The sequence below is a fragment of the Ursus maritimus genome, assembly GCF_017311325.1.
Source record: "Ursus maritimus isolate PB19 chromosome X unlocalized genomic scaffold, ASM1731132v1 scaffold_X1, whole genome shotgun sequence".
NCBI classification, from domain to species: Eukaryota; Metazoa; Chordata; class Mammalia; order Carnivora; family Ursidae; genus Ursus; species Ursus maritimus.
In genome coordinates, this window is record NW_024423319.1 from 92,074,306 (window position 1) to 92,097,867 (window position 23,562).

Sequence of the window (23,562 nt, forward strand, 5' to 3'; positions counted from 1 at the left end):
CCGGAACCTATCACTGAACATACAGTTTGGGGTACGAGGCGCAAATAAAGATGTCACTGAGAACAGCTCCAGAAGATACCTCTCCCTGTCTATTCCTGATGTCTCAAGGTTTTCCTAAGTGACCAAGAGGGGGAAATAGCCAGTAATGCTTGACTCACATTGAGCTGCCTAGCCACCAATGATTAAAAGCTATATTTGTAATTTGCATGATTAAAATTCAATGTGGAGGGGCACCTGGGTGGCTCAGTCGGTTAGGCATCTGACTCGATCTCAGCTCTGGTCTTGATCTCAGGGTTGTGAGTTCAAGTCCCACACTGAGCTCCATGCTGGGCGTGGAGCCTACTTAAAAAAAATGCAATGTGGAAAAACTGGTTCACTCAAACATTGCTGGTGAGCATGTAAAATGGTGTAGTCACTCTGGAAAATGGTTTGGCACTTTCTTATAAGACTAAACATACAACTACCATACAACCCAGCAACTGTACTTTTGAACATTTATCCTGGAGAAATGAAAGATTATGTCCACATAAAAACCTGTACACAAGTATTCATATCATCTTTATCTGGAATAGCCCTGAACTGGAAATGAACTAGATGACCTTCAAGAGGTGACTGGTGCAACACACTGTGGTACAGCCGTACCATGGAGTACTATTCAGCAGTAGAAAGGAATGAATTAGCAATACGTACGACTTGGATGGATCTCTACAGAATTATGCTGAGTGAAAAAGCCAGCTCAAAAGGATACATAATACAATTCCATTTAAATGACATTCTTGAAGTGACAAAATAATAGATATGGAGAACAGATTCGTGGTTGCTAGGAGTTAGGGAGGGGTGTCAAAAGGGAAGTGGGTGTGGCGATGATGGAACTGTTCTGTATCTTGGCTGTAGTAGTAGGTAAAGCTACGCGTGTGGTAAAATTGCATAGAACTAAACACACACACACACACACACACACACGAGAAGTGAGGAACTCTGAAGAAGATGGGTGGGTGGTATCGATGCCATCACCCCGGTTGTGACATTGCACTACAGCTTTGCAAGATGCTACCATTGGGAGAAACTAGGTAAAGGGTACATGAGATATCTCTGTATTATTTCTTATAATTGAATGTGGATCTGTAATCATCTCAAAACCAAAAGTTTCAGTTCAAAAATTCAATGTGGACACATACCCAGAGCCTTTGTTCTGTAAGGCTCCTTGTTGCCATTGAGTCAATTCAAATGACTTTTAATAAATGGTGTAAGAAAAGTAGTATATTTTCTTAGGCCTTTCCTTCAGGAACCTGGCTCCTGGGTGCTGACTCAAGGGCTGAACGGCTGACTTCTGAGAGGGCAGATCAAAAGAATTCAGAAACCCCCAAACTCAAACAGTGAAGCCAGAGGCTGTTCAAGCCTCAGCAAAGACGACTGAGACCATTACCAAGAAAAGGAATCCTTGCCCGACTTTCCTCTTGGTGGTGATAAAACTTATCAGTAAAGGTGGGAAAATCATTTTAAGTATTTTATTCAACCTTCTTACCAGGGGCAAACATGAGATTAGACAGTGAAACAGACTAATATTTAATCTATTTAAGTCACAGGCCTTGTAAAAGGGCTTTTCTTGTTGTTTTGACAGGTTCAGTAAATTTTACTTTATGTGAATGTCACAAATGGAAAGTTATAATGGACATTATAGCAAATTAAAGAGGTCATTGCTTTTTTGATGCTATAGCCAATGAGAGGTGGGGTATTTATTCTTACTCTTTGGATGTGAGTGGACTTTGTGATTGGTTTGACCAGTAGACCATGGCACAAGTGACAATGGGCCAGTTTCTGGGCCCCAAGACTAAGATTAACACCTTCTACTTCCTCTCTTAGAATGAATAACCTCGGGACGTGCCCTCCGAGAACCCATGGTGTTGAGGCCCAAGCCAAGAAGGAAGCCACCTTTCGGTGCTCTGGTTGGCAGTCCTAGCTGAATTCCCAGTTGGCAGCTAATAATAAGCGTGAGACAGCCAACTTGAACAACCAGCCCAGTCAAGCCTTCCTACGACTTCAGCCGCAGTCTACCATCAGGCTGCAACCACGCGAGAGATCTTCGATGAGAACCATCTAGGTGAGTCTAGTCACCCCACAGAATCAGGAGCAATACTAAATTGTTGTTTTAAGCCGCTAAGGTTTAGAGTAGTTTTCTATATAATAGCTAAGCAATGCAGGCTCTATATTTGCTTTCGGTGGAGAGCTTTCGATGGGAAAATATGTTGGTAGGAAAAAGTGATGTGTGCAGGTGTCACATACTAACATAAAGTATATTAGAAGTTAAAGCATGCAATATTGGGATTTATTAATGTTCCATTGGTATTTAGCTTAAATTACTTAAAACATACTGGTGACTTTCTATAAATACAGTCTTGAAATCTTGTGAGGGTAGAAAAGAATAAAGATGAAGCCTTGTAGCATTACAATCACATACAAAAGAAATTCAAGGGAGGGAGCCATCTTGCAGTCTGTACACAGCTAATGTCTTGGGATAGTTTGGGTATTCTTGCAAGGAAATTCCAAGGCAACGTCATCTCCTGATGTACCACCATTTTACATCATTCAACCGCCTTTTTTGCTCCGACGAAGGTAGAATTCAATTCAATTCAACTCATTCAATCCTACCAACACATATGGGGTGCCTTCTTGTAGTAATGCTTTGAAAGCATTTTGCTAAGTGCTGCAGGGACACATAAGACACAGACCCTACTGAGTTTTCAGTCTACCCAAGAGACATAAATCCAATCGAAGCTCTATAAATCTGCCCTTATTCGACTCATCCGATGAACTGTGCGCTCATCAAAAGCCAGCTACATTCATCTCCCAGGTTCTTTATGCCAGGCATGTCTGTGGTTCTAACTATATAATTTCATATCAGTAAACTGAAGAGTGCAAAGAGACAGCTACTGCTATAAAAATTAAGCCAAATACTTTCAAAGAACTAAGTATTTGAAAATAAATCTGCTATTGGATTACATTTGGGCTCGAAGCTATAAAAGATTAGAAGGCAATCATGAATATTTAGAAAGCTTTTATATTTGGTTTACTTTGAAAGCATTCTCAGGTTCTCACTCCATTTTAGAAAAGCTCAAATGAGAAACTACTGAATAGAATGCACTAGGGTCAGAATTTATGCCAGAAAGATAGAATAGAATTCTAATCACTGAAATGATACTCAAACAAAAGGAATTACCCCTGTATTAAAAGACTTGAAAATCAATGCACATTTGTTTTAAGTTAAAATAAATGATTAAGAAATGCGCTGGGGGTGCGCGTTCGTTTGTATGTGTGTGATTTCTGTGGCTTTATGAACTGATCTGCTATTGTAAGCTCAGTTCAGACAAAGGATGACAATTGCTCCAATACAGGTACAAAGAAACTACTGTGGGAAGAGAGAGAATCATTGAGGTTGGGATAAAGAGCTGGCCTTTGCCTGGTGCTTAAAGGATGGCAGATATGATGACTGATAAAGAGGGAATGGAAAGAAGGTCAGTCTGGGCTAAGAAAACAGGATGAGCAAAATACAGTGGAAACTGTATAAAATGTGTTTAAAAGCTGGCAGGGAGCCAGGTGTGATTAGAGGTGCGTGTGAAGGGAGGTAACAGCAAGGAAGATGAAAACGAGGTTTCTACTCTGGGTTGTCCAAAAGACCCTAAGACACGAATTTATCTTAGTGTGTATTATTAGGAAGGGGAGTGGGGCAGTGGGACCCCGAACTGAAGGAGGTTTAACAAGGCTGTGATATCAGGCCAGGTTTTGTGGTGAGTAAGTTTTTCTCAGGCCCACCGGGGAGCTTTGCAGACAAGACAGATCACATCTCCGAGAGCTGTCTCAACCGGAGACAAGGCAATGAGCGTGTTGGTGACGCTCCTTCAGCCATTGGTTACCCATCCAGGGCTCTGCCCTCCCCCCCAGAACACTTAAATACTCGGGCTATTCCAGCTTTTCATGTCCATAGACCGAGCCCACACCAGCAGCCTGAGGGCTCCTCTCCTACAAAGATCGGCAGGGNNGTTGGCTGGTGTGAGTGAAAGCCATGGGGAGCCACACATGCACGAAACTGGGGATACAGGTAGAGCACTGACAATAAGGCGGGGCCATATTGGGGAGCACTGCGTGCCAGGGTGACGGGTTAGGATTTATTCAAACCCTACGCAAAAGCAGTAGGGAACTGGGGGGGGTATCTGACTGAGCAGGGGGCTGGCATCATCAGGTAACCCCCATTATCTTCTGCTTTTTGAAAAGAGAGATTCCACATTACATCGGAGTCGGAAGCAGAGCTCCTAGTACATTTTCAGGTCTAAGGCGGGGATAATAAATTATAGACCAAAGTCTGCCCAAACCGCCAAACAGAGAGAGAGCCTTTTAGCTCCGTAATCATTTCACAGGAACTTGCATTGACTCTCTGCCCGAAGGCAGAGCAGAGATTTCCCTGGAAAACACTCGAGCTCGCTGTTGATTTTCAAAGCTCCTTGTTTTTATAATAGCACCTTCTGGGAAGACATGAAAGGCAATTCATACCGACAAACCCTTCTCGTCTAACTACCTCACATGCCTTTCAGAAAGATAACGAGTTACAGCTAATAAACAATCTCATGTCACGCAGTGAAATGGAAGTTATGCTGCGAAACTACTTTACAGCACACTTGACAGCTCGAGTTCTTCCTCGGTCCGCACCAGCCGCCTCCCTGGCTTAGTGCCATAAGCCCTAGCAAAAACAAAGGCAGGTGCCAAGGGGGCGTTCTCGAACACAGAGTCAATAAGAAATAAGGCGCTGTGTCTTTCCAGTATTCCCACTGCAAAGGGATGTCGGTATTTCCGAACGCTGAAGGACTGTTAATTCTGATCCGCTGTCGCTAAGGAAGTTGGTCCCTGTAGCTTACACTTCACCTCCTCGGCTGGATAATCTACAAGGAAACATCAGGTCTCCAAGGCTGCTCAGACTCTAGCTGCAGCTGATGGAGTGACTGCTGCCTTGAAGTGGCTGAGACAGGAGACTGAAAATGAAGCGACGCTTCTCGAAGTGGGCTGCTAATCCACCACCCAGAGCCCAGCTCAGCCTGAGGGTGAGCCACGAATGAACGGGAGGCGGCCTACAGAGTGTGTTGCACCTGCTGTCCCCATTTCTGGAAGGCATGGCGTCCAAAGAAGGCTGAATCTGAGGGCTTTCCTCTATCTGTGTCAGAGACACGTATATGCGTCTACATGGGTCAGAGACACATATGTGCGTCTACGTGTCATCTTTTTCTTGGCAGAGAAGGATGACATGGATTAAAGACACGAAGCTATGTTGGGTTCCCCAGAAGTTCACTCTGAGGTGAGGATTCTCACGCACATGACTTGTTAAGAATTGCTCCCAGGATAGACCAGGGAAGGGGTGACCAGGAAAAAGGACAGGGAAGGGGAGGAAGCCAGGCAAGGGGATAGGCTGATCTGGCTGGGAAGCTGTAGAGTGTGACTAATTCCTTGGAGCACCCCCCCCCTGCCCCCACCACTCTCAGTAAGGGAACTGTGTTTTCAGACTCCCCATCTATGAGTTACTGGCAAAGGGTTGCCTTGTGGTAGGTGGTACATAAGCTTCTAGGAGCTTCTGACTCTCTGTTACGGTAGCCTGGGAGCAGTTTTCTTTTATTTTTTTTTAAGATTTTATTTATTTATTTGACACAGAGACAGCCAGCGAGAGAGGGAACACAAGCAGGGGGAGTGGGAGAGGAAGAAGCAGGCTCCCAGTGGGGCAGGGAGCCCGATGCGGGACTTGATCCCAGGACTCTGGGATCACGCCCTGAGGAAGGCAGACGCTTAACGACTGAGCCACCCAGGCGCCCCTGGGAGCAGTTTTCTAAACAGAGTCTCAGGTGAAGGCTGTTGGAGGCAAAACTCTTAACAGTCATGGGGAAAGGAATCCAAGGGGATCTGGCAGAGGACTGAGGAGTTCCAGACGTTAAACTCAGTCAGAACTTTTCTGCCTTGAGCAGCCTCAGAGAGCGGCTTCTCCCTTATGACAGAAAGTGAAATCGCTCAGTGGCAATGTGAGGGTGATTACCACGAAAAGAGGCTGGTCCCTAAGCACAGAGGATATGCCTGGGAGAGCTTAGATATCATCCCAGTGCAAGTCCTTCAACCATTTCCAGGAAACTGACTGGAACGTTCCAAGCTGTTTTCCAAAGAGCCCCTATGTGCATTAATGTTAAATTTATGACAGACAAGTTAATCTCATGTATTCAAATGAATGTTACTTGTCCTTCATCTGCATCATGCTTCATATAATGTCTTGGACATTTTTGAACTATGATTCTGTGGTGCTCACCATTACACACAAAAGGAAGCAGGTGACAGTAGACTGTTAAGTCAGGTTAAGTGCTAGCCTTCATGGTAAGGCTTTTCATTCAGTTCCAAGAGACTCCGTGTTTAATGAGCAATTATTTCCCATAGTTAATGTCAATGGAATGCTGTACTATTGCAGACTTATTTCTGGTGACTGTTGTAATTCCTATCATATTTATGTCAGTCATGGGCTCGCAGTTATTTTATGTTTAAGGACTTTTACTATATTTTATTATAAATTTTACCCACAGCCCAAATTATACTTCCCAAAGATTTTCCATGAGTGATTCACACCAAGCTTAAGGTCAACAGTCATAAAATTCTACCAGGAAGTTGTATTTAACTTCTGAGTCTTGATCTCCTCAGACACAATGGAAGTGATGATACTTACCTCACCATGTTTGTTGTACCATCAGCTGTGAACAATGCTGAGCTGACCCACGCATGTGTTGCTGTCCAACCTCCACTCACCATTCCTTTAGAACTACAATATCTGGATTTCCTTTGAGGCAATACTACCTTCAGGACCAGGGTATGTTCTGATTATCTTAAGTAAGCCAACGTATCTCACCTCCCTGGCCGGCCAAGGCCATTGGCTCAGGATGGGCAAATGATGTCATCAGAATGAGGAGAACCAGGCCCAGGGCGCTGGGTGGACTGCTGGAAGAGGAGGACATTTTTTCCTCTCCCAGACCGTGTGGTGCAAGGAGGAGGGACTGACATGTATTGTAATGTCCAAGAGAACCACAGTGGAAGCTAGTGAGGGAGGCCAACTGCATGGAGTCTCAAAATGAAGCCAATACAGAGAAGAGAGCCCAGGAGAGTCCAGGGCCTTGATACGATGTGAGTTATCTGGGTAAAGCCATGCTTGATAATCACTGGCCAATGATTTCCTTTTACTTTTTGAGCAGTGTGAGCTGGGGTTTCTGTCAGCTGTGATGCGAGGACTCTGATGTAACATAAACACTACCTAGCATTTATTGAGAGCTTAAAATGTGCCTGACACAATACTGCGAGCATCACAGAGTGCTTCTCCAAGCTTCACAACGTCCCAGTAAGGTATGTCCAATTATTATATCACAACTGAGAACACCAAAGCCTGGGAAGTTAAGTAATTTGCCCAATGTCACACAGACAGTCATGAAGCGAGGACTGAACCCAGAAAGTCTGATTTGAGTCTATCTTTACCATCATGTTCTTTTTGCCTCTCTGTATACGAAGAACAATCTTCGGTTACAGAAATGTGACCTTTTTTCATCCCACTTTCGACTTAAAAGATTACTATAAATGTAAAGAGACTCTGGTTGCATAGAGTAAATCCAAGGTACTGTTGGCCTAGTTCAGAACATGCTATATTGCATTTAATTTCTAGAACCAGCTTTAAGATTGTTTCTCTGACTGTAACTTAAAACCTGGGTTATGAATCTCAAAAGTAGGAATATAGGAAACCAGATACTTTAGCTACTGGTTACTTTCTTCATGTGAGCCAAGGCAAGACCACTCCTGCTTATGTTTGAATTGCAGAGAATGGAGAATAGAGAGAATGTTTTAAGCCTGTTTGGCTCTATGGATTTGTTTCTGCCTATGTGAAATCAAATGCTTTCTCTTTCTGACAGGATCATATAATGTATTCCTTTTTTTTTTTTAATCCATGGAGACCTTCAAATGATGAATACATTTTTAGTAAGCCAAATTAATAATAAATATGACTATGTGACTTGCATTGTACAGTCTGTATTAAAGAAGGACTTCCAAGGAAAGGACTAACATGTATTATATTGTTCCAAAATTAGCCGCACTCATCTGTTCAGATTACCACTTGAAAAGGAGACGTCTTCAGATTCTCCAGGCCTGTGACATCAATTTTGTTCCTAACTTGTCCCGTTGCATAACTCTTTGATTAATCTGGAGGCATTTCCTACCTTGGGCTGAAGCACAAACCACTCATCACTTGGATTTTCAAAGTTCCATGAGTCAAAAGGAATCTCCACCTCTCCAAGGAAGCTGTTACGTCCAAATCGATCATGATGCCAGACCGAGAGCTGCAGAGTTCTTGTTTCCAGCTGGGTGTGGCTGATGGTGTACTGCAAACGAGAGTCACAATGTCACACTCCACGTGGAGGGCTCTGCCCAATTCTACGATAGGCTGAAATTTACTTTCACCATCTTTCATACACACTAGTAACATGACCGAAACAAACACACAAAAAACCACTGCATTTTTCCTTGTTTATGCGACAACTGGTGTTCTATGCCATAAACTCATTTTGTGTTTAGACCTTGCACTGAAAGATGAATCAGCCAATTATTTAGGAAAAAGTCAATAAACTTTAAGTAGTAAATAGAAAGTGTTAGGTAATGAAGATTGTCCCCTTTCCAATTTTAGCCAGTTTTCCTCTGCAAATCGTTTTTCAACATCGACTTCGTAAGCTTAATGTTTGCTATATCAACTCTCCAACTTCTCTGTCTTATTTTAGTCATGACGAGAACCCCCAGATCCAGAAAAGTACTGTCAGTGAGAAACTTGCAAACACCAAACTTCATCAAGTCTCACATAAGTGCAGGAGTGAAGAGACCAATACAGAGATTGAGCAGAAAGAAAATATTGCTGGGGTAGCTTTTTCTTTTCAGCACAACGTGATCCACAGCCACATGCCTTGTACACCCTCGAACCTGCTGCCAGTTCTCGGCAACTGTCACCTGAGACCACACTTCAGACTGTTTCTTGGTCTTGGATTTGCCTCTATACCCGTCCTTGCTGTTCCTGGCATGATTGACCTTGGCTCCCTGCTTCCTGAATTTGCCAAGTCACTCCATCTATTCTGCCTGGGCTCAGCTTTGCTACGGTATTAGGGCCACCGGATTCACCCCCTGCCTATATTCATTCATTCTCATTTTGATCTGTCTTCATATTGGTTCCTGCTTCCAAACATGACCCCACTGATGGATGTCCCCACCTACCAACTTCCTGCTATGGTGGATTCTGACTCCCTCACTCTGCCTACAAGGTCTGTACTCTTCCCTGCGACTGGCAATAACTTCTACATTCCAGTCTCCCCAGGTCTTTCTTACCAGGCTAGATTGGTTGAGGGTGGGAAAGGGGGGTGTTACATAGACGTCCATGGGGGAAGGAATGTCTCCAGGATTGGGGCCTGGGTCATGTCTTATTGAGGTCACTTTCTCTGAGGTTCCTCAAATCCAACCATGCATCACCACTGTTCCTTAACCACAGGCCTAAATTTAGCTCAACTCTGAAACCTGACAAGAAATCGCATATACTCATGCTGTGTGAGCAGAACGAGGAGTGTGTACAAAGTGACTTGCTAAGTTTGTGTCAAAACTGGGACACCCTCCTTTTAAGGGGAACTAGAAAAACCAGTTTTCCCAAGGGTGAAACATTTTTTGACAAGATACACGGGCTCAGGTGGAATGTCACTGGATTGTCTTTCCTTCGGGTGTCACTTTAGCAGCAGCAGAGAAATAAAGAGTTAAGGGTGGTTTACAGATTTTCTTTTCCAAAAACTGTTAGGAAAGCTAAGGGTATGACACGAATTTATTCAAATTCTACTTTTCTAAAAGATATTTAAGCCTGGACATGCAAATCCTCTGTCGTCCATTTTAAACCCATGAGGGTATGAATGGTATCACTTGAGTGACTATGAGAGAGCGTGTACTTACCTTTAGTGTCTCATTGAATTCTGGGTTGGTGCCCGTTCTGATCTTGGTCTTGCGCTTATTGCTTCTGGACTTGTCAGGAAGAAGGTATGACTTGACATAACTGTAGATGAAAAACATGAAAGTAATTATTGGGAGACATCTACTTTGCAAGGAACAGTCAGGGACTTCAGTGACTAAAAGAGGTGAAGGGAATAGGCCAGCAAACATGAAAGAACCAAACAGAATGTAGTCTACATGGCAGGATACCTTCAAATATAACTCTGGGCTTCCAATAAGAGAGAAGCAGTGAAGTATAGTGATAAAGGGTGTGGGCTCTGAAGTCAAGCCAACTAGGCTTGAATCACTCCATGATTTTGAGCCTAGGTAACCTCTCTGTGCCTCAGTTTCCTCATCTGTAAAACTGGGTAACAGTCCCTAACTTACGGCCTTGCAAGGACTAAATTGGTTGATACAGGGAGCTGACATGTTATACTACTCAATAAATGTCATCTATTCATAGGATCGATGGTCTCACGAAATACTGTAGGGTTATATTCCTCACCATTCCGATGTCAGGACTTCTGATGAATCCATGGTCATGGACGAATGAAAGAAAATGGTGAAAAAGAACAAATAGGAAATAACAACCCAATGTCACAATGGCAATTCTACCCGACACCTTGTGTTGAGCTATCCCAGGAGCCTCTCGGAGTAGGGGCATCAAGGCAGACTTAGAAATGCACAAGACGTACAAGACTGCGATGTACAAGACAAGACCAGGGCCACGAAGCACATCTAGCAGGGCTTTAGATGACCTCTTTCCGTGCCACTCTAAGTGATTATATTGGTCCTGAAGCCCTTGGATATTTAGCTGAGGAAGTAGGTGGACCAATCTATACTCAGAAGCCACTCATTTGGCTATCTTTTTTTTTTTCAATTTTTAAAAAATTTTAAGTAATCTCTACACCCAGCATGGGGCTTGAACTCACAACCTCGAGATCAAAAGCTACATACTCCATTGACTGAGACAGTCAGGTGCCCCACTCCCATTTGTCTATCTTTAGATGCTTGGAAACAGTTTCTCTGAGTTGGTCATTGGACTTAGGTCACCTATTACGGAGGAAAGGGGTAACACAGCAGGCCTCAGATTGCTGTCCTTGGAAATGCCTGCTTATAACTTTTGCCATTGGCCGGCATCTGGAAACTTGGATTTCAGGAGGATTCTCATCACTCCCAGAACAGACAGATGTAAGTGGCTCGCTGTGACTAAACTATTTGTAAAAATAATATGGCTTAGGCGGAACATCTGCTTTCCTTCACGGAGACTGGAATTTCAGTATGTGATCAGTTGAGTCTCTAAACGAGCTTCCCTGGTAAACAGCGCTGCACAGGTGCTCCCACGACCTGTTGCTGGAGGAATTAAGCACATCCTATGTGACCCCAGTGGGGGAGGACACTTGGAAGTTGAAGCCTGGATTCTTCCGAACTTCACCACACATGTCTTTTTTCTTTGATGCTTATGACTATAAGGGGAGTCCTGTGAGTCTTCCTAGTAAATCATCAAGCCTGGCAATGACCCTGGGAGTCCCTGACACATCTTTCTTCTAGCTCCCTTCCAATGTACCATGGTCCATACCTGCCTCCCAGATGATATCTGGAATCCTGAGAGCCTCAAAATTGTCCTTTTGGGTCATTCAATTAGGCTAACAGCTTGGTGATTTTCTCTGGAGGGTCTCCCAGAACAGGATACTCAGAGACTCTGGGGTATGCCAAGGTGTCAGCCAGCCTCCATCCCAGGGCTACCTCTGTGTAAACTACAAATACGTCAGTCCTGAATCGTGTCGACTAGTAGCTTTGGAAAAATCAGATAATCACGGACACGATCATTATACATACACTTAGAGAATATTTAGAAGTGTTGCACAGGAGGAAAATGACAATCGACCTTCTGAGAAGGCTCTGAATCAAGAGGAATGCTGAGACAAAACCACACATGCTGACAAAGAAAGCAGTGATTGAAACAGTCCGAGGAATATGTTATATGCTTACGCATCTGTCCTCTGTCTCTTTTCATCTCCTATGGCCAGATTTCTGCAATTCTTGACAAAGATGTAGAGCCCGCCAGTTTTGTAGCAGTAGCTGATGTGGAGAAGGATTTCTCCACTGACCTTCACGTTGCCATAGTCTCCTGTTTCACTGTAAACACTCATCATGCTGTTAAGGCTGGTCTGGAATAAACAAGATGAAAAGAGGTGTCCAGACTCTAATGAGCTCTTCACAGAAGCCACCCCCTTTATTCAATTAGAATTCCTATTCTTTATAATGAGCAGCAAAGTCTAGGGTGAGTGAAGCAAGCAAAAATCACTTGATTTGCTTCGTTTTCTTGGTATTGTATAAAATCCAAGCCTGACAAGGGACAAGAAGACTTAAGGAGCATTCGAAAGGAAGGCAGGAAACTTGTTGAGGGGGGAAGCGTTGCCTTTCTGGGCAAGTGAATAGCCTTTGTTTATTCACTTCTAATGAATACGGGGTCATTGAGGCGTTTCCAATCCCATGTCCTCTCCTCATCCCTGTAGCTTTTGCCTCTCTCACTGGTAGACTCAAGGTCAATCTACTTCAAGGTCTAGAATGCATCCATCAGGACAAAGAGAAGCTCATATATTCTGTGCTAGCAGGAGCCACAAGTTTCTCTCTCTGATACCCACAGAGAGCATCCCAGCAGTCTCTGGGAAGCCATAACTGCAGCTTTAACAAGGGCATGCTGGGAACTCCCTGGGCAGCTGTTTTGATCACGTAGGTAGTGTAAGACCAGGGCTTTGTAAACCTCTGTAAAATAACCACCCACAAAATAGAACACTAAGCAATCCATTAACACACCAACAAACAAATAAAATAAAATGTAAGAAAAAAAAGTCAAAACCTTCCAGAATGAATTTCTGATTAGACACGAGTGACAAGAGACATATTTTAAATTAAATGTAACAAAATTATCCTTCAGTGTCAAAACTGTATCTTAGCAACATGACTATCACAAGAGACCACTTAGAAGGCTTTCATGAGTGACCCAGCAGTTTCAAAAGCCCTGTCTGTGAACCACTGGGAAGGACTAGAGTAAGTACAAAGAGAGCCTAGACTTCCCACTTTGTCTGATATGCATAACAAAAGTCATGACATTCCTCTAGTTGCTCAGAGACTGATCAAAGAACAGGATGTAGGGAATGTGGCCGGGATCTCTTCTAAACTTAAGTCAAGGGCAAGAGTAAACCAAGAATTCCATAATTACTGAGAAATCATAATTTCAAGAGAGCCAGTGAGTGAGCTCATTTGTCTTTCCCATTCCTAAAACAAAACAGAATCTTCATAATAACAGGTGGCTCTGAGTAGTGCTTTTCAAACTTTAATTGCACATAAATCACCTGGGGATCTTGTGAAAATGAGGATTCTGACGTAGTCAGTCTCAGGTGGGGTCTGAGAGTTCTCCTCGTTTCTAACAAACTCCTAGGTCCACAGTCTGCAAAAATGTGCATCGAGGCATCCCAGAGCACCACAGCAACCTCAGAGGGGGCCCATGGGGTATTTTAAAATTTCAAGAGAAACACAGTGACATCAGACACCATGAAAACTCTTAGCAGTAGTTCATGGTGTCAACATTACATCACAATTTATGCTTTTCAGTTAAGTCCTGTCTGTGTGAAGCTGAGTTTTTGACAGTTGCTGTGAAAAATAAGTAAGTACTGCATCAAAATCAACATGGACAGGGAAATAAAAGTGGTGGTGTCCAATCAGATTCCAAGATTTGATGAGTTGTGAAGTGCCCGACAGGAACCCACGTCCCATTAAGTAAGGATAACGGGCTATTTAAGAATGGAATAAAACTATTTTTCTTTCAATGTATGTGCAGTATTGTTTTGCATGTCTGCTAAGTTGTTAGGATACCAGTGCTTATAAAGTTTTTTTTTGACCTAACTGATGTGGAGAACAAAGGCAAAAGAAATATAGAAAAAATTAAATTTCCTTTGCAGCCCATTGACAAATACTTAAGACAGGCAGGAGATGACCTTCCTCCAGGAACTCAACTATCTCAATGTTAATACTTTTGCTAGAGGCAAAAGGCAACCTCAGCTTGATGTGAGCCCGACCTCCAGGATCCCATGTCTTCTTTAATAGAGAAAAATCCCTTTGGAAACTTCCTTTAGCTCTACTAGCCCCCAAGATATAGGTTAGCCATCATCCTCCAAGGATATGGCTCCCTGATATACATCCGAAGGGGCTCATGACCAGGGTTTTACTAGACAGTAGTAAACTGGATAACAGTTGTTATCCTAACAACAACGAGCCCCTCAAGGTCCTGGAAACCTCGCTTCCAAATTCCTTAGAGACTTAAGCTATCCCCAACCCCCTCCTAACTTGAAAGTATATCATCACTTACTCCTCACAACCCTAGTGCCACTCTTTCTGCCCATGGTTCCTGTGCCCATGCTTTAATAAAACCACCCTTTTTGCACCAAAGACGTCTCAAGAATTTACTCCTGAACCCCAACATTTCACATCACTAGCTACTTAATAAATGGGTTAGTCGGCTGTCACTTTTGGCTCAGGAGTGGGATGAAAGATCACTAAGGGCTCCGTGAATTGACAGTGTTAGAGTCTCTGCCCCAAGTGAGGCAAGGCTGCTGGTCTGTGGACTATTCTTTGACTTCCAAGGGCTTTGCGAATAAGCCCCTCCCCCCTATTACATTTGACAAAACTCTGGCTCACAGAAATTACTGGCAGTGCCAAGACACAGCAAGAGCTCTGGCTTTTTAGTCTGAGGATGTTCCCAGCATGCCTCCCCACCTCCTCCTATCACCCAGTTGCATCTACACCACATCTCTCAGTAGCCACATCTTCAAAGAAGTCCTCAGTAAGCAGGGGACCCTACAGATAGGAGAAAACTTAGAAACCCACATATGTTGAAGCTTGGGAGAAATTAAGGCAGCTAAGGCAATTTTGCTACTAACCAAACTTTATGCTCTTAACCGAGCCAATGTTGTGATTTAAAATAGAGATTTTTATTCTAAAGGTATCTCATTAATGGTAAATCCTGTTGAACCATATGTATTTTGACTAACGCTTAGACTCTAATGTTTAACGAATTTCTTTCCTTGGGATACTTGGATTCCCATAACGTTGTTTACCCTTTAAAGAGAAACTCTGGTTAACTGTATACAAGTCAGAAAAAGATAAGTGCTGGAAAAACTGCCCACCTAATCAGATTTCCCATACCATGAAATTGGCAAAGCATAGTTGGAAAGAAGGAAAAGGAAAGACTGAAAACTCACAGTGTCTGAGTCAGCATCAGGGACATTTAGGTAGGTCCACTTCCTGTCAGAGCCTGCTTGAGAATTCTTTAAGAAAGTCGCCCAAAGGAAAAAGAGTATTAGAGCAACAGACAGAAATCAGAGGAGAAAAGAAAAAGATTTATAGGCACATACACATAGACACATATGAGGATACGGGGCTCCTAAAGCCTACTTCTCAAGCAAAGCCTTGAACATGAAAGTAAGAAGGGACATTATTCTATAGGCAGTGAGTGAGAAGCTATGGACAGTGAGCCGGAAGGAAAGCTGACTAGGTATGTGTTTTGGGAAAATGACTGGTAACAGCATGGTGGATGGTTCGAAACAGACAGAATGGTAGCCGGGAAAGAAATGTATCAGCAGAGAACTGTGATAGTTGATGGGCTTGAGCTGATGAGAGCCTGAATTAGGGAGTGAAGAGGTTTTAAAAACTGGGTGAGGACCATGGAAGGAGAGGGAAGGAAAAGCTCACATAAAATTAGACCAAAAAGTACTGTGTGGGCAAAGGGCAAACAGGAGATTATAATGACTTTTAACTCACTGTCACACATATTCTCAAGAACATTCGTATCTCCTTTGGAAAAAGTACAGAAAACCAACAAGGGAAAGAAGAAGCTTCCCGTCACATGCTAGAGAACTGCTTACGGTTGACAGGCCACTTGCTAGACTGTGGGTGTTGGCAGAAAACCGGGAGGACACTAAGTCATGAACACTTTCCTCAGTCTCTTCCAAGGAGTCCTAAGGAAGGAGGAGAAAATCAGTGGTTTGGTTTATTTCTTTCCTAGAAAGAATTTCACTTCAAAAACCACTTTCTTTTTAAATACCTAAAAAATCCAATACAAATATCTAGAAATCACCCTATCCTGAAGTTTTTCTTTTTTGCTACCCATTCAACCTGAATTGCTTCATCAGAGGAGCGGGACCTCCTTCCTGGTGGTGCTTGCTTTATGAAAAGAACATGAAATTTGGAATCACACAGACTTGGGTATTCAACTTGTACCTCCCTGATCTCTAAGCTTTGGGCAATGTACTTAAGTTATTTTTTTAATTAGAAAAAGGGGTCTGTGCACACAGGTGTGCACATACTATCAAGATGGGGAAACAGATCTTAAAAATCTGACAGAGTAAACTATTTTAGACATTGGATTCTTGTCCAAAATTCCAGATTTTACTTTTCTTCCCCCCCATCCTCCCGGTTATTTAACCAAGACATTTTTATAGTAAAATTTCAAGCAATATAGATAAATATAAATTAAGCTTAGATCTCTCATTAATACATTAATGACAAAATGTCAAAATTTTAAGATATGTACACACATTCCTACATACACAATCACACATAAATAGAATATATCATGCATTTTTTTTTAAAGAACACCTTTCTTTTTTGCTTTTCCTCTCCTCCCTTTGTTTCCTCTTGCCCAGGGGTTCAATCAGCATTTTACATATTACGCATTCCATGCCTTTCTCCTTGTTTATGTGAAAAATGATAGAAAATTGTGCACACATAAATCTGGGAAGTCATCATAAGAATGTGTTTTAACCATAGTTTTATAAATTGAGATTCTTTTATATATAGAAATCTGTTTTCAAGTAAAAAAGAATTTCATTATAAAATATGACACATATAGAAAAATGCATAAAACATAAATGTACAGCATAGTAATATAAAGTGACCAAGGAGAAGACCCTTTTTTGTTCTTTCCATATCACAAACCCCTTTCTCCCCCATCTTTGAAATAATATCTTAACTCTTATGGTAATCGCATCTTTGCTTTTTATAGTTTTACTACCTAAGTATACATTCCCAAACAGTAGGATTTTGTTTTGCCTGTTTTTGAATTCTTTGTAAATGGAATTACATGTTATATACTCTTTCGGGTTTTGCCTCTTTGTCTCAATATTATAGTCTTTTAAGAGTCATCCAAATTGTTTCATATTGTTGTAGTTTGTTCATTTTTATTTATTATTCAATGGTAGGATATGTCACTATCCATTCTTCTGTTGCTGAATATTTGGGTTGTTTCCAGACTTCTTTCCTATTATTAACAAAGCTGCTACGAATATTCTTGAATATGTACCTTGATGCATAGAAACACAAGTTTCCCTTACGTATGCCCCAGTGAGAAGAACCGCCACGTCATAAGGCATGCATGTCTGCACATGGTTATCGATATTACTTTTAAGATAATGTCAAACAATTGGGAGTAATTGTACCAATCTACAATCTAACCAGCAATGTACGAGGGTGCCCTCTGCTCCGTATCCTTGTCTCCCAAAAGTTGGTATTGTCAGATTTTTTTTTCACTCTTGCTAATGTAGTAGATATTTATGTGAAAATTAGTAAGGGAAGCCTCACTAAAATGGAGTCGGGATGTTTTAGCATGGGGAGCTCTCATACCCTATGACACGTAGTCAATTGTGAATCTAACAGGAAGAGATGAACTTCACTTTACATGGACTTGACCTTGTATATGGATATTACTCTACTATTTCAGCTGGAGGTAGGGTCACTTTTCTCATTCCCCTGGGCAACAGCTCAGCCAAGGTGAAGCCACCACATTGAGTAAACTCCCAGTTTATTCCAATGGACTTTAAGTTCATAAAAGCCTTCCCAACATACCCTTTTGCTCCTTAAAAAAGCACACCTCCCCTTTGTTCCCCAGCCTTGCCTATGGTTTTGCCACAACTTGTTTGTCTCAGATCACAATTTTCTTTTCATTCCCAAACAAACGTATCTTTTGCTGGTAAACTAACAAGCAGTTTCTATTTTTAAGGTTAATATTTAAAATCCTCATGATTTTAATTTTTGTTTCCCTTATTACTAAGTTGAGTACCTTTTTCTGATCGTTGGCCAACTAAATTTCCTTGTGAAGTACTTTTTCAAAGCTTGCTTTTTTTTATATTGATATATTTGCCTTTTTCACTGATAAGCTCACAAGATGAGCTGGAGCAACTTATAGACCTAGAAAGTCAGAATGTGCTTAAAACAAGACAAAAACAAACTAACAAAAACAAAAATAACAACAACATCAAAAAACCAACTCACAGTGATAGAAGTATGTCAAAGGGACATAGGAGCCAACTGAAACAGCTCCCAATGACCAAAGCTGGAAAAATTTGAGCGATAAAATAAAATAGTAATGGATTATACCTCAAAGTATAAAATAAATATCCATCAGCATACTGATATAAATAAACGACTGAATAATAAATGGATGGAAAAGAGACAAATTTCGCATGCAAAAATATTCCAAATAATTTATGTAGATATTCCATCTTTAAGAAGGTGGAACATAACTCTGTCAGTGTGGGCTGTACATAAAGTGATTCTGTTCTAAATAGTGCTAGATAGAAAAGTTGGAAATGCGTAACTTGATAGTGGAGAAACCTGACAAACAGTACTTCATTCAGGTGTTCAAAGTCAGCATCAACTGTAATTAGTCATGTTGATAGTATGTAGTGTAAAAACAAAATGGCGAGCCTGGGTGACACAGTCAGTTAAACACCTGACTTTTGGTTTCAGCTCAGGTCATGATCTCAGGGTAGTGAGATCGAGCCCCGTGTTGGGCTCTGCACTCAACACAGACTCTGCTTGAGATTCTCTCCCTCTGCCCCTTCTCTTTAAAATAAATAAATTAATCTTAAAAAAAGAAACTAAAAAGAAAAACAAAAAACCTAAACAAACAAAAACACCCCACGGGCCCAAAATGGCATTGCTTAAGGGGGAGCCCCCACACTAGGGCTTACTACCTCATCCAGTTGCAGTTTCAACCTCCAGCAGAAATGTAGTCTTAACCTGTCAGTCAGGAATCTTCTGATGGCAACGACTAGTCTGCCACTTGAGCCCTCTCCATCCCCCAAAGGGGGATGAAGTAATCTACATGATAAGACCCCTTGCTTCCCCCCCCCAAGGAAAAGCACCCTTGTCTAGAACACTCCTTTTCTACTGCTAATAACTTTCTTGCCCTACCCTCCTTTTTATTAATACCTTCCATTTTGTGCACCTCCTCAGAGCTCCCCTCTTCTTGCTAGATGGGATGCTGCCTGATTCACTAATGATTTAATAAAGCCAATGACATCTTCAATTTTACTCAGCTGAATTTTGATTTTTAACAGTCCCCTTGACATGATATGGTGAGGATGCACTTTGTCACTGTGGTCTTCCTTCTAAAAATACATGACCCTTTTCTGATCATGAGAAAAACATCAGACAAACACAAATTAAGGGAAAATTTTACAAAATACCTGACCTCAAAACAATAGTTAATTAAAAACAAGGAAAATCTGAGGAATTGTCACAGCCAAGGGGAGCCTAAGAAGACATGACAATGAAATGTAATACAGTATTTTGGACGGGATTTTGGAACAGAAAAGGAACGTTTGGTAAAAAACCAAGGAAATCTGGATAAATTATGGACTTTAGGTAATTTTAATATCTCAGTATTGGTTCATTGTGACAAACATACCTTACAAATACAAGATGTTAATAAGACAAACTGGATATGGGGTACATGGGAATTTTTTGTTTTAACAAATTTTCTATAAATCTAAAACCATTCTAAAATTTAAAAAAAATCACAAAAATCATTGTAAACCTGTGATAAATCCAGCTCGGTGATGGTGTTTTACGTTTCCTAGACATGACTGATTTCAATTTGCTAAAATTTTGGTTAGGATGTTTCCATCTGTACTTAGGAATACAATAAGCTAGTCATTTTCTTTTTCAAAATGCCTTCATCTGCTTTTGATATCTGGTTTTCACTGGCCTCAATAATACAGTTTGAAATACTCCTTTTTCAATTGTTTGGAAAAGTGTGTATATTCTTATATGAGGTTTCTAGAGTAATCAAATTCATAGAGACAGAAAGTAGAATGGTGGATGCCAGGGGCTGGATGGAAAGGGAAATGAAGATTTACTGTAACAGGTACAGAATTTCAGGGGTGCCTGGGTGGCTCAGTTGGTTAAGCATCTGACTCTTAATCTGGACTCAGGTCATGATCTCAGGGTCATAAGATCAAGCCCTGCATCAGGCTCCATGATCAGTGTGGAATCTACTTGGGATTCTCTCTCCCTCTCCCTCTGCCCCTCCCCCCCTGCTCATGCTCTAAGTAAATAAATAAAATCTTTTTAAAAAGTAGGTACAGAATTTCAATTGGGGGAGATGAAAACTTTCTGGAGATGGATGGTAGGGATGGTTGTACAATATGAATGTATTTTATGCCATAGAACTGTAGATTTAAAAATAGGTAAAATAATAAAATAGTGCATTTTATATTATATATATTTTTTATAATACAAAAGTTTGTGTAATATTTAGAATTGTAATTTCCTTGAATGTGTCATAGAGCTTGCCAACAAAGTCATCTAGGTCTGACTTTTTTCTTTATGAGAAGATTTCTAACTATTTCAGTTTTATTTACCCTGTCTGGAAATTTCAAGTTTGAGGAAATTATATTTTTATAGAAATTTATTCATTTCATCTAAGTTTTCAAAATTCTTGGTATATCAATGTTGATATATCTGTTTTATCTATAGTTACATTTATTTTTTCATTCATAGTATTATTTGTTTTTACCTTCTGTATTTTTTCATTGATGATCTTTCCAGAGATTATTTACCTTGTTAGTTTTTTTTTTCGAAGAACCAACTTTTGTTTTGCATTTTATCTTTGTTTTATAATTTTATTAATTTCTATTCTTAATTATATCTTTATTTTTATTTTCTTTGAGTTTAACGTGTAATTCTTCTCACCAAAAGTTAAATTCATAGTGAATAATTTTCACCCCTTCGTCCTCTCTCACATAAATATTTAAGGTTATGTAATTTTCTCCCAAGTGAGACTTTTGCTGCATTCTTTACTCTTTTTTTGGTAGTATTGTTATTTTCATATAGTTCTGATTGTTTTTATATGCTCATTATGATTTCTTCTTCTTTAACCCAGTAATTATTTAGCAGTGTGTTTTTACTTGGCAGATTTGTGGGATAACTTATGTTTTTGTTATTAATACCTATCATAACTGTGTTGAGGTCGGAGAACATGCTGAGTATGATTTGGAACAGAATTAAAGTCTGAGTTATTATGTATACATTCTCTCTCACTTCTTTGGTCTTAGCTTTGTATTTATTAAGATAGCAACTTTACTAGCTTATACAATCACCTTTACTTTTTATATCCCTTGCAACAGTTCCTGAGATTTCTTCCTCCTATTTCATTTAAAACGATTTCAGTTTGAGCCTTTTTATCTTGTACCCACTGTCATTGTTGAAAACTCTGATATTAATTTGATCCTTGTTCATGTGTATGTAATAGGATTTCTCTCTAGAAGTTGTTTTTTTTTTTAAGGATTTTCTCTTATAATTGATATTCTTGGTTATAATGTACCTAGGTATAAGTTGTTACTTATATCTCATTTTTGGCACTTTCCAATTGAAACAGATTTTTCTTTAATCCTGAGACATAAATCCCAATCATTTTTTCAAATAGTCCCTTTTCTATATTTTTCTCTTTTGGTTTTTCTGGGTATGCTACTGCCCAGTTGATAGCACTTGAACTATTAGTTCTTGTATTTTTTTATTTAAAAAAAGATATGAAAACTTTCAAACACCCACAAAAATAGAGGAAACAGTATAATGAACCCTTGTAACTGATCACCCAACTTACAATTATCGATATATTGCCAAAGTTTTGTCATCTACTCTCCATGCCATTTACTTATTTCCCACAGCTTTACTGAGGTATAATTTACAAACCATAAAATCTGCCAACTCTAAGTGTACACTCCAGTGACTTTTAGCAAGTTTACAGTTGTGCAAACATCAACATTATCCAGTTTTAAAACATATCCATCAGCCCGATGTTTCCTCATGCCTGTTTGCAATCAATCCCCACTCCCTTAGAAGCCATGAATCTGCTTTACTTTCTGCATAGATTTGCCTTTTCTGGACATTTCATATAAATGGAATCACACAATATGTGGCCTTTTGTGTCTGGTTTCTTTCATTAAGCATTGTGGTTTTTAGTTTCATCCATCTTGTAGCATGAATCAGTACTTCATTCCTTTTTATTACTGAATATTATTTCATTGTATGGAATACAATATATAATTTATTTATTCACCCATTGATGGATATCTGGATTATTTCCACTCTTTGGCTATTAGGACTAATGTATCTATGAACATTTGTGTGCACATCTTTGTGTGGACATAGCTTTTCACTTCTCTTGGACAGATACTTAGGGATGGAAATGCTGGGTTGTATAGTAACTATACGTTTTACTTTTAAAGATACTGGCGAACTTCTATTCCAGAGTGTCTGTACCATTTTACCTTTCTGAACAGCAGCATAGAAGGGCTTCGGTTTCTGTACATCTTTGCCAACATTTCTGTCTTTTAGCTTATAGCCATTCTAGTAGTGTTAAGTGGTATCTCATTGCAGTTTTAATAACTCATGTCTCTAATAATTAGTGATGCGTCTTCTCACGTGGTTATTGAATATTTATAAATCTCCTTTGGCAAAATATCTATTCAAATCTTTTACCCATTTTCTAATAGGATTGCCTTTTTTTATATCGATTGTAGGGGTTCTTTATATATTCTAGATACAAGTCCTTTTTCAAATATAGTATCTACAAATATTTTACTCGAGTCTATGGCTTGTCTTTTCATTTTCATAATGATGTCTTTTGAGATACAAAATTTTAACTCTGATAAAATTTATCATTTTTTTCTTGAGTGTATCATGCATCATATATTTGGTGTCATATCTAAGAATTCTTTGCCTAACTTGAAGTCTTAAAGATTTTCTCCTAGGTTTCATTTTAGAAATGTTATACTTTTAGTTCTTACATTTAGGGATATAATCCATTTTGAGTTAGTTTTTATTCATCATATGTGTTTTGGGTTTTTTGTTTGTTTGTTTTTATGGCATACGGATACCCGGTTGTCCTATCATGATTTGATGAAAAGATCCTTTCCTCACTGACTTGCCAAAAATCAATTGACTAAAAATATAAGGGCTTATTTCTGGACTGTCAATTATATTCTTTTGATTGCCTATGTTTATACCAATACTGCACTGTACTGATTACCATAGCTGTATACAAAGTTTTGAAATCTAATAGAGAAAGTCTTCCAACTTTTGCTTTTTGAAATTTTTTGCTTATTCTGGATCCTCTGCATTTCCATATAAATTTTAGAATCAGCATGTCTGTTT

At 40.2% G+C, this 23,562-nt stretch overlaps 1 protein-coding gene across 2 annotated transcripts in view; it reads right to left on the bottom strand.

Annotated features, from left to right (window-relative positions):
* SYTL5 (synaptotagmin like 5) overlaps nucleotides 1-23,562 on the bottom strand; it is a 103,041-nt gene that overhangs the window by 6,612 nt on the left and 72,867 nt on the right. Inside the window, exons 9-13 of one of the 2 annotated variants that reach the window (XM_008696460.2) lie at nucleotides 15,990-16,082; nucleotides 15,327-15,392; nucleotides 12,055-12,233; nucleotides 10,027-10,126; nucleotides 8,271-8,432 (exon numbers count right to left, since the gene is read on the bottom strand). In XM_008696460.2, coding sequence (XP_008694682.2) covers nucleotides 8,271-8,432; nucleotides 10,027-10,126; nucleotides 12,055-12,233; nucleotides 15,327-15,392; nucleotides 15,990-16,082 — 600 coding nt within the window. The remainder of the gene's footprint in view (nucleotides 1-8,270; nucleotides 8,433-10,026; nucleotides 10,127-12,054; nucleotides 12,234-15,326; nucleotides 15,393-15,989; nucleotides 16,083-23,562) is intronic. The other variant, XM_008696461.2, reaches the window with a different exon arrangement.